The sequence below is a fragment of the Denticeps clupeoides genome, chromosome 13 (assembly GCF_900700375.1).
Source record: "Denticeps clupeoides chromosome 13, fDenClu1.1, whole genome shotgun sequence".
Taxonomy (NCBI): Eukaryota; Metazoa; Chordata; class Actinopteri; order Clupeiformes; family Denticipitidae; genus Denticeps; species Denticeps clupeoides.
The window spans coordinates 20635099-20647737 of NC_041719.1; the positions used below are offsets into that span (position 1 = coordinate 20635099).

At 41.0% G+C, this 12639-nt stretch overlaps 1 protein-coding gene across 10 annotated transcripts in view; it reads left to right on the forward strand.

Moving 5' to 3' along the window:
• col24a1 (collagen type XXIV alpha 1 chain) overlaps positions 1-12639 on the forward strand; it is a 98412-nt gene that overhangs the window by 11397 nt on the left and 74376 nt on the right. For all 10 annotated transcript variants that reach the window (XR_003751619.1, XR_003751620.1, XR_003751621.1 and 7 more), the window contains exon 2: positions 3816-3886. Coding sequence is in view for 7 of the 10 variants with exons in the window: in XM_029000025.1 (XP_028855858.1) it covers positions 3816-3886 (71 nt within the window). In the remaining 3 variants the exon portion in view is untranslated. The remainder of the gene's footprint in view (positions 1-3815; positions 3887-12639) is intronic.

Genomic DNA, 12639 nt, shown 5'->3' on the forward strand with positions numbered 1-12639 from the left:
GTGCTTTGCTCAGTGTCACTCAGTGACACCTTGACGGTTCAGATGGCAACCTTTTGATTACGAATACGTTTCTTTCCCCGCTAGGCCACCACTGCCCATCACTGCTTGTAGCATCATATTCAAAAAGACTTGAGGCTGTAATTGCATCGAAAAAGTATTGAGAAAAGGCTGTGACTACTCAATTATTACAGATCAGGGGTTTGATGTACTGTGCCTGACCGAAACTTGGTTAAAACAAAATAAATTTGTAGCATTCCATTGTTTATTATTTACAGACCCCCTTAAAGTTAAAGTGAAGTGATTGTCACATGTGATACACAGTAGCACAGCACACGGTGCACACAGTGAAATTTGTCCTCTGCATTTAACCCATCACCCTGAGTGAGCAGTGGGCAGCCATGGCAGGCACCCGGGGAGCAGTGTGTGGGGACGGTGCGATGCATAGTGGAACCTCAGTGGCACCTTGGCGGACCGGGATTCAAACCAGCAACCTTCTGATTACAGGGCCGCTTCCGTAACCACTAGGCCACCACTGCCGGACCTTATTCTGAGTTTCTTAGTGAATTTACAGATTTTGTCTCCAACTTAGTTGTATCTGTGGATAAAGCCCTAATTGTCTGCGACTTTAACATCCACTGTGATAAATTAGAAGACTCACTAAGAACAGCATTCCTGTCTTTATTTGACTCAGTTGGAGTTAACCAACATATAACAGGACCTACTCATGAAGGTGGTCACACGCTCGATCTTGTACTGACCTTCGGTTTAAATATAGAAGAAATAGTTAATCTTCCGCAATCTGAAATGATCTCAGATAATTTCCTCATCGCTTTAAAAATATGTATCAGACACAATAAACTCAACCCCCCTTGTTATATTTTGATACTCCCACTCAAAATATCGTCATAGTAGCGATGATTTTATGAATTTCTTTAATACTAAAATAGTCACGAATATAGATAAGATTAAAAGCACAACAAATAACTCCACCAATATTTTTATGGAAAATAATATTCAAATAGCTGACCACCGATTAGAACGCTTCAACCTTATTAAAAAGCAAGAATTAATTAAACTAATCTCATCGTCAAATAAATGTACTTGCGCTTTGGATCCGATTCCAACAAGGTTCCTTAAGCAAGTAGCACCCGATATTATATATTCTATCCTCAAAATTGTTAACTCGTCGCTAAGCACCAAGTTCTATCAAGGTAGCAGTCATTAGACCCCTGATTAAAACGCCTGATCTTGATCGCAGTCAGCTTTCAAATTATAGACCGATATCCAACCTTCTGTTTATATAAAAAATCTTAGAAAAAGTCGTAGCCCAGCAGCTGAGCACATATGTAGATAGAAACAATATCCACAAAGTATATCAATCGGGATTTAGACCTCATCATAGCACTGAGACAGCGCTATTTAAAGTGGTTAATGACCTGCTGTTGGCCCCTGATCAGGGACGCATCTCGCTGCTTGTCCTGCTTGATCTGAGTACAACGTTTGACACTATCGATCATGCTATTCTCCTTGCCAGGTTAGAGAATGTTATTGGGATTAAGGGAACAGCCCTTGAATGGTTCAGATCATATCTGAACAACCAATATCAGTTTGTGGATATCAATGGTGTTTCGTCTTCACATAGTAAAGTAGAGTTTGGTGTACCACAAGGGTCTGTCCTAGGTCCGTTACTTTTTTTCCTATACATGTTACCTTTAGGTGACGTCATCCGCAAACACGGTATTAGCTTTCATTGCTACGCTGACGACACACAGCTGTATCTGTCAGCAATGCCAGATCAGAGGCAGCTGCTGAACAAAATAGAGAATTGTCTGAAGAACATTAGACAGTGGATGCTCACCGACGTTCTCCTGTTAAACCCTGACAAGACAGAAGCTCTTGCACTTGGGTCTCATGCAGCCAGACATAAGCTGGCTGACTACATCATAACCCAGGATAACCTTTCTATTTCACCAAGTATTGAAGTAAAGGATCTACGATCTGTCATCATTTATGCAGGTCTCTCATTCAATTCGCACGTAGATAATGTCACTAGGATAGCATTCTTTCACCTTAGAAATATTGCGAAAATAAGAAATATCATTTCAATGTATGATGCAGAAAAGTTGATCCATGCATTTATTACATCAAGGTTAGATTACTGCAATGCATTACTGTCTGGATGCTCTAGTAGGTGCATGAGTAAACTCCAGGTAGTACAGAATGCTGCAGCCAGAGTTCTAACCAGAACCAGGAAATTTGACCACATCACCCCAGTCTTACAATCACTGCACCCATCACTGTTACCCATCAAATTTAGGATTGCCTACAAAATCCTACTTTTGACCTATAAAGCTCTAAATGGTTTTGCCCCTCAATACCTGAGTGAACTTTAAGTTCTTTACGACCTGCCACGTCCCCTTCGATTAATGGGTGCAGGGTAACAACTGGTACCAAAAGTACAGAATGTCACAGCTGGGAGCTGATCCTTCTCCTATAGAGCTCCGCAGTTGTGGAACGGCTGTTTCTCTGGTCCTAGACACTCATTTCACTTCACTTTGACACAGTGTCAATTATAAAGTCCAGTTTATCACAGAGTCCCCCTGTTAGACACAGACACAGATAAAGTTAAATTCACCCTAGTTAGGCTGTCCTAGTTAGGGTACCGGGCCACTGTAACACCAATATACTACTATCCCCACATATTTCAGTATTGGTCGTACAGTGCCACCGTCTGCCGCTGCTTCTGTTTGTTTTCTCAGAGACACAGAATCAAGCACCCAGACTACTGGCAGACTCCAGTGAAGAGACAAGCAGATAAATCCTTGTTCTTGACAACTGCTAAACAAGGACATTTATTGCATGAAATGAACCAGAGGGTCACCACAGCCACCACCACCATTACAACTACAGCTTCAGGGATCTTCAAGTGGACCAGTAGCATCATTATGGACAAGTAATCTAGACCATGACACTGGACTACATTCTGGACTTACTCCAACCCTAGAACTGTAGGACTTATTATAATATTGTACAAATCATCACCAGCCCTGCACTGACACCATTTGCAGGTTCACTCTACCCTGAAAGGGGGTCCCTCTCTGTATCACTCATTCCCAAGGTTTCTTCCTTTCTTTTTTTTTTTTTTTGTGGAGTTTTTACTTGTGTGCAGAAGGGTCAAGTGTGGGGGGTGTCAACTTGTAGGGCTAGTCAAAGCCCATTGAGACATACTGTATGTGATTTTGGGCTATATAAGAAATAAATGTTGTTGTTGTAGTAAGTGGAAAGCTGGTCTTCTGATTCATAGGCGAGTGTGTAACCTTTTCACTTGCCAGGTGATGGCACTATGCCAAGGAGTCAAAATTCATATATGGAAATGACTAGGGTGTGAGACTAAATGTTTCTGTTAACTCGATAACTCAATGTTTAGTGTAAATGATTATAATTTTTTTATATCCCAAAAAATTATGTCATTTTGACTGCTCGCCATTTCAAGACTGTATCAGTTATAAAAGCTTTGCAATTAAGCATTGTGAACTACTTTTTTTACCCACTAGGCTACTACTACCCCTTATGTACATGTCAATTCTCTTTTTTTTTAATTTTATTTTAAATAAATATGCCACGTTGTCATTATGGGGTGTTTATGTGTAGAATTCTGAAGACAAAAAATATATTTACTCTATTTTGGACTAAGGGTGTAGCATAACTAAATGTGGAAAAAGACATGAATTCTTTCTGAATATCTTATTAGAAATATTACATTTGCATATTACAATATTACATATTACAAGTGTTTTTTCATTTTATTTTAATAGGAGAACCCTCCTACTGGTCCTCTCAATATGCACAGGAACACTGTTTTCAGAAGAGCTTTCTCAAGTGCAAGGTAGGATGATGCTATTTTGAACCCCAGGGCTTGTGAATTCCAAACAATTGCCTAATCTGGCAATTGCATTTGTAAAAATCACTTTTATAATGGAGGTGATGAGTCACCATTATCAAGAGCATGTTTTGAAAATTTTTTACAGAGACGGGATAAATTTTGATTAAACCAAAGTACAGCAGAAATATCCGATTCTCACAAAAATGGTAGTCGCATCACCTGCAAACCATGACTTCTTGCAGCACAAGCCATTTGTTTTGGCCGGATCTTTAAAAAGTTCAAATTAGAATTGTCCCAATATTGTTTTATCTGGTATGTGGTTATGCTATATTTTCATGCATCTCTAAAAAGTTTTGAGCCATTAGAGCAGCAAAACGTACACATGGGCAGAAAATCCACAGTCACTTCCAGAACAGTGGAGACACACGGCGCATGTGGCAGAGAATTCAGGCAGTCACAAACCAATGGACTAAAATCTCTGCCTGCGACAGTGACCCCTCCACCAGATGTGCTGATTGCTGTGCACGATTTGACACACAGAACAACGTGACTGCGAGGAAATCCAACCCTAGTTCCAGTGGTCAGGTGTAGTGTCTAACCATGGTGGACGTGGTCAGAGTTAACTCACGAAAGGCTGCAGGACCAGACAACATATCTGGAAGAGTGTTCAGGGAGAATGTTCTGACAAGCTGGCAGATGTATATACTGAGCACCGCAATTGTTACAACATGCCTCAATGCCACCACCATAGTGCCGATGCCTAAGAAATCTTATGCACGAATGCTGTTCAGTTCAAGCACCTGGTTGAGAAGCTAAGCCTACTGGGTCTGAACACCTCTCTCTGCAACTGGATCTTGGATCTCTTGACTGAGAGACCTCAGTCTGTCCAGATTGGGAACAGTGTCCACCACACTGAGCTCTGGAGCTCCTCAGGGCTGTGTGCTCAGTTCAATGCTGTTCACCCCTGCTGGTGCACAGCTCCAACCACATCAAGTTTGCCAATCAGCAAGTATGATGAGTCAGCCTTCAGACAGCAGGTTCAACAACTGACTATGTAAGGTCAATAATCAGTTTCTGAATGTGGACAGAATTAAAGAGATGATTGTTTACTTCAGAAGAGAACGGAAGGACCACTCTCCTCTGAACATTGGCGGATCTTGTGTGGAAATCCTCAGTGTTCATCTAGAGGAGAACCTCTCCTGGACTCTCAGCAGCATCTGTACTTCCTGTTTAGGAAAGCCCATCTCCCACCAACCATCCTCACCACCTTCTGTAGAAGGACAAATGAAAGCATTCTGACCAGCTGCATTACTGTCAGAGTCTCTCTTTCTTCCTCAATGGACATTTACCACATATGCTGTATCAGGAAAGTCATCAGCATTGTTGAGGACTCTACACACCCCTCACATGCACTCTTTATCCATCCTACCATCCAGAAAAATATACTGCATTCGGGCCATCACTACCAGATTGTGCAACAACTTCATCACACAGTCCATCAGACACCTAAACACTCAGGGACTTTCCACTCATTTTCACATTGTTGCATCTTCATAACTTGTTTCACTGGTTTTTAGCGCTGTCTGTATCTCTGTTGTTATTCTTGCAATGCTTGTCTTGTACTGCCTGTGTCCCATGTGTGCATTTAATCGCACAAATGCACTTAAATCTAAATGTTACATGTAACACCTGAATCAGGAGAAACGTTGTTTTGTTTCATTATGTATATAGCTGAAATTAAAATAAAGCCTACTGCAGTGCCTTTGTTATGGACACATGCAACACACAAACTGTTGTTACCATTCAGAAACAACCGTAAGCAAGTTTGATATAAATAAAGCCACCTTGAGGTCAGCAATAGTTCAGTGACAAGATGAAGAGTAGAATATGAAGTACAGTTCATTAGGTGAGGAATAAGACTTTGAAACTGAAATGTCAAATGTCTTAGAGAAAAGAAGGATGGGAGTATAGACACCATGGAAGCACAGGAGCTGTTTGTTTTCTTGTTCCCTCCTCTTTTTTTATCTGCTTGTCTCTTTTGCAAGTCTACTCTTGCTGCATGAGAACCAGAATGCATGCAGAGACAGGCCTGTACATCAACTAGCCATTCCTTAACATTAGAAATTACTTTGCCTACTGTCTAAGAACAAGATTATGTGTGGCCTTATTACAGCTTGGTCTACATTGTACAGGGTGGGCCATTTATATGGATACACCTTAATAAAATGGGAATGGTTGGTGATATTAACGTCCTGTTTGTGGCAAATTAGTATATGTGAGGGGGCTTTTCAAGATGGGTGGTGATCATAGTGGCTATTTTGAAGTCGGTCATCTTGGATCCAACTTTTGTTTTTTCAACAGGAAGAGGTCTTGGGACAACAGGTCTTGTGACACATCAAATTTATTGGTAATTTCACATGAAAAACAATGGTGTGTTTACGTAACTTTATTCTTTCATGAGTTATTTACAAGTTTCTCCAACACACTTATAAAATGTGTTCAATGTCACCAACCATTCCCATTTTATTAAGGTGTATCCATATAAATGGCCCACCCTGTACTTAGCAATGAAGGAGAGTTTAGAGCAATGTACAATTCTGTCTACTTCACATGTATGTGTAATTGCAACAAACCATTTAAAATGGATCTAATCTTTAAATAAATACAAATAATTTTCTTGACACACTTGAAATTACATTTGAATAAAAAAAAAAAACTTTAGGTGAGGACTAGCAGAGTCTGGCACCTCATAGACAGGATGTGCGTTGGGAGTACAAGTGGGGCAGTGGTGGCCTAGTTGAATAAGGAAGCAGACCCATGATCAGAAAGTTACCAGTTCGAATCCTGCAAAGCACAGTGAGCCAGGACCAGTCGCTCTAGGGTTTTCATCAGGTGGGGTGTTAGAGCCCCTGGTCTGTAGTTGGGTCATGGAGTCTTTGTCACTGGTACCACACAAGAGGTTTACCAGAGCTCTGGAACTCTCCCCAGCCTCGGGCTCAGGTTGAAAATGTGCTCCATCACCGCATACAGTTGATCTGATGACCCTTGATGACCCTTGAGCTGATGTCATCTGGAACTGCTGCCTTTATGACACTAATCCCCAAGTCCATCCTGACCCGGATGTTGAACGGCGATGTTGAAGACAGTGGTGGCCTAGCGGTTAAGGAAGCGGCCCCGTAATCAGAAGGTTGCCGGTTCGAATCCCGATCTGCCAAAGTGCCACTGAGGTGTCACTGAGCAAAGCACCGTCCCCACACACTGGTCCCCGGGCGCCTGTCATGGCTGCCCACTGCTCACTCAGGGTGATGGGTTAAATGCAGAGGACAAATTTCACTGTGTGCACCGTGTGCTGCTGTGTATCACATGTGACAATCACTTTACTTTTACTTTACTTTAGACAGCATTCTGGATGAATTAAACTTGTTAAAGAAGTGATTCAGTTCATTTGCCCACTGTGTTAAATATTGTAATCAATATGTAATCTCAAGAACTGTAATCTCACTTCTCCATTTTCGCCTGGAGGAGTTTTTACGCACATCACGCACATGTATATTGAATTTAATAGTGATAAATAAAAGTGTGTGTATACCAGAAAGGGTAACAGAATTAGGTGGCACCATTGGGTCCTCGACGATGTCCATGGCCATTTTTCCAGAGGCCCTAGTAGCCCTAATTACGGATGAGTGTGCAAAATACCAGATGAATGTGCAAATGATTTTGACCATGGGAAAGGCCTCAAAAATGCCAATAATAATAATAACTAGTACAGGGTAGTTTGTGAACATACTATACTTTGACTTGGAAAGCAGATAAAAAGCAAATGGATTACAATGGTAGCAATTGTAGCAAATTTGGTGATATTTGGGAAGTATGCTAATAGTAGCATGCTAATTGGCATGGTGAAAAAGTGTAATATATTTCACTTCATTAAATGTTAAATGTTATTTATGTGACCATTTTTGCTCTGTAAAATGAATGGGCTTCAGTGGGATGATGGAGCGATGAAACAGGAGTGGAGAAAAGGGGGATGAGTGGAACTTGGTTGAATGTAGTTGAATCAGTTACAGTGGTGTAATAGGTGAAATATATGTTGGTTGGAAGGCTCAAAGTGTTTATTGTGGCTCTGTAAAATGATTGGGCTGCAATAGGAGGATGCTGGGAAAAAATTAGGAGTGGGGGATGGGGGTTAGGAGAAATAGGTTAAATATGGTTAGATTGGTTGAATTTGTTGAATAGGTGAAATATGCAGTGTTTTGTAGGTTGAAAGTACAACCATTGTAGAGCTGTGGAGAAGGGCCTGTGTGGAAAGGTATTTTATCTGCTTTACTGAAGTGGATTATTTATTTATTCTCTAGTGAGGATGTGGACACAGCTCCACCCTGATTAAAGATTTTCATTCCTACTTGACAGAGAAATATGCACTGCTGGATTTGGTGAGAAACCCATTTCTCTTATCTGAAGCAAACAAAAGCAAGTTACCGGTCTCTTATGAGGAAAAACTTTTGGAAGTGTCCTCTGATCGTGGTCTTCAGATGAAGTTTGCCACGTCCACACTCACACAGTTTTGAGTGTGTGTGAGGCAGGAGCACCCTGACCTGGGACAGAAAGCTTTTCTACCCTTTGCCTCCACATATTTATGTGAGGCCTTTTTTCTCTGCAATGACTGGTCAACACCAAGCAAAGGAACAGCCAGTGCCTGGATAAGAGCTTGATCACATCAGTTGCTTCCCTGACATCAGACAATCACTTCACTTCTAGACATCAAGATTGACAAAGATACTCAGGATGTACTAGGTATGGTTGCCGTGAACCAGACCCGAGTATGATTGTCCCCCCTCTCCACTACCCCTCTGGCCTGCGCTCACATAGGATTTCAGAATTTGTGTCAGAGCACACTTACGGCATTATTGTGTGATACTCCATTAATTTTTTATTTTATTTATTTTTATTGTGCGACAGTTTCAGGATAAGCAGGAAGAAAATTTTTATATTCAAAACATAATAATAATTAAGTGGAAAGTCAGATGTTTATAAAAGGAGTAACACGCTTCTCCGCTATCGGCCAGATAAATGTGTAAAGTTTAATGGATGTACAATGAAAACTATATGTGTTGTTGCGTAAATCAGTGGAAAAAAAGATTAAAAAGTTGGAATAATAAAAAGAAATAGAAGGATACAACACGGCCTTCGCTTTTGTAGGGCCTCTTTTTTTGCAAAAACATTAGGGCTTTGCACCTTTGGTGCAGACCATTTTATGGTTGCCCTGCACCTTCAGTGGGCCCTATTAAACATTGACATAATTTGAAATAATGATGTACTGAATCCCATAACTTCTGATAATTGCACTAGATTCTGTACTAATGGAAGGGGGTCAGTTTTAGTTTATTAATCAGTTAAGATGTTTTCAGATTAGGGATGAAACTAACGATTATTTAAATTATCGATTCTTCTGTCAATTATTTTTGATTAATTTTAGAATCTGAAAAAAAGGAAAAAAGAAAAGCATTCATTTCCAACCTTTTATTATAAACAGAACTAAACAGGTGCACAAACATGTTGCTTTTTGAGCTGTTATAATAATAATACAATTAAAATGAACTAACACATCTGCCATATAGACTTTTTAAAAATAAAGTGCCATCTGAGCTGGTCCTCAGTCGTCCTTCTCCAACTTCTGACCTTTCTTCCACTCCCCTTCACATCTCTGACCACCACTTCCTGACCTTCGCACTCACTCAACACAACCTTCACACTGTCTCACCTTCATCTGTATCTTCTTGCATTCTTTCACATCTCCCTACCTCTGACTCATTCTTCTTCTTACCATTAGAGATAGCTACTAACTCTTTCCTCACCTCACTTTCCCTTTCCATGGATCACCTCTGTCCTGTATCAACAAAACCCAAAAGGACTTCTCCCCCGCACCCTAGCTCTCCGATACATTGCGCAGTAATCGAAGAGTTCTTCGAACGACGGAGAGAAAGTACAAGAAATCACAGCTTGACTCAGACCTATTGCATTACCAGAATCTTCTGCAAACTTTCCACTAACCTCACTTCTGCTAATACTGCTTTCTACAAGGCAATACTGGAAGCCTCTGCCCACAACCCTCAAAAACTCCACAACATCTTCTTATCCCTACTCAACCCTCTGACTCCCCCTGCCCCATCTTCCCTAACAGCTGATGATTTTGCCAACTTCTTCACAGGGAAGATTGAAAAAATCTGTGAGACATTCTCCACCACAAAATGTACTCTACCCTCTGAAAATTCTACAACTGCTCTAAATCAACTTTCTAAGATCACATCTGATGAAATCATTCAGATGATATCTACAGGCAATCCAACCACCTGTCCACTAGATCTGCAATGCTTCAAACCATCTCCCCTGACCTCATTTCTTTCATTTCTTATGCATAAACAGCTCAATGTCATCTGGCCACATCTGCCTTTAAAACAGCCAGGGTTCTTCCAATCCTAAAGGAACCCACCGCTGATCCTACAGACATCAACAACTACAGACCAGTTTCCCTCCTCTCATTTCTTTCTAAAATCCTTGAGAGCTGTGTCCACAATCAGCTACCACTTCATCTGTCACAGAACAACCCTAGATCCTCACCAGTCTGGCTTCAGCTCATTCTACAGAGACTGCCCTTCTGGCTGTTACCGAGCAGCTACATGTGGCCAGATTGGCAAAACTGTCATCTGTTCTTATTCTCCTCAACCTCTCTGCAGCATTTGACACAGTTAACCTCAAGACTCTCTTGTCAATCCGGAAGAGGCTTGGAATTCGGGGCTCAGCATGGCAGTAGTTTGCTTCCTACCTTGATGAGCGATCTTACCAAGTGACTTGGAAAGGATCCACCTCTGCCTCACATAGACTCTCCACTGGTGTCCCTCAAGGCTCAGTGCTAGGTCCTCTCCTTTTCTCCCTCTACACGAGATCACTTGGTGAGGTCATTTCCTCACATGGATTATCCTACCACTGCTATGCTGACGACACACAACTCATCTTCTCTTTTCCTCCCGCTGATCTACATGCTCCTTTCAAAATCTCTGCATGTCTAACCGACATCTCATCTTGGATGGCAGCCCCTCACCTCAAACTCAATCCCACCAAAACTGAACTAATATACATTCCTGCAGATTCTTCACCACATCAGGATCTTGCTATTTACCTGGACAACTCACAGCTCTCTCCTTCTACAACAGCCCACAACCTTGGAGTAACAATAGACAACCAACTCTCCTTCTCGACACACTTCAGTAGTCTTTCCCGCTTATGTAGATTCCTTCTCTACAATATCAGACGAATACACCCTTATCTGTCAACACAGGCCACCCAGCTACTGGTTCAGTCCTTAGTAATCTCACGACTGGACTACTGCAACTCCCTTCTACCTGGTCTATCTCTATGTACCCTCCAACCTCTACAATTCATACAAAATGCAGCATCACAACTGATCTTTAACCTTCCCAAATTGTCCCACATCACCCCTCTGCTACGTTCCCTCCACTGGCTCCCAGTACCTGCATGCATCAAATTCAAAATACTGATGTGTGCCTACAAAGCCAAACAAGGAGTAGAACCATCCTACCTCACAGCCCTTATTACACCTCACACTGCACCTCGTATACTTCAAGCCTCCAGTACTGCTTGCCTGGTTCCTCCATCTCTGAAGGTAAAAGGAAAACATTCATCTAGACTCTTCTCGGTCTTGGCCCCTTGGTGGTGGAATGAACTACCCCTTGATGTCAGAACAGCTCAGTCACAGCTCAGACATTTCATTTATGTAAGAAAATCTATACCAGAGTGTATAAAATGATTGTACTCATAGTTTGGGTCCTAGTGAACCAGAATCATTGATGGTAACATGAATGGACGTTGTAAGTTGCTCTGGATAAGGGTGTCTGCCAAATGCTACAAATGTAAATGTAAAATTAAGTACAATATTTTGGGATTATAAGTATAACAAGTATAAGTATGTAAGTATAACAATATAAGAAAAACCTAAAAAAACAACAAAAAAAATCATCTCACTGCATGATTCAGAAAAGTTTAATTTTCAAGGTCAGATCACTAAAATGCAAATGAAATGTCAACTTAATTTAGCACACATGATTAAACTTCTGTATTTGTTATCGCCCATTTCTTCAGTTGAATCAGGTGTGGTGGAACATGAAAAGATATAAAATGTGTAGGTGACCCCTGGTCTGGATTTTCTAGGAGATGCATGAAATTTAGGGTTGTCTATAAAATCTTATTATTGACCTATAAACCATTAAATGGCCTCGCATTGCAGTTATTTATCATCGGCCACATTCCCTGCGATTGAATGGTATGGACTCCCTCCTGGTACCCATGTTCAAGTTTAAGTTCAAATTTATTTATAAAGCACTTTAAAACAATGCAGTTGACCAAAGTGCTGTACACAAACAAAAGAGAAGAGAGAGACAGTAAATAAAACAATAAAATAATAACAACCAATAAACTAATAATAACCATAATAAAACAGTAAAACCAGCATCTCAGACCGAAAAAATGTGTTTTGATGGAGCTCGAACCGGGAGTCAATGTAATGATGCTAGAACTGGAGTAATGTGCTTGTGTTTTTCGGAACCAGGTAAAAGCCGGGCAGCAGCATTTTGGACCAACTGAAGTCGATCAAGTCACCTCTGGTTAAGCCCAACATAAAGTGCATTGCTGTAGTCCAGACAATTAGTAATAAAAGCATGGATTAAAATCTCAAAGTGAGG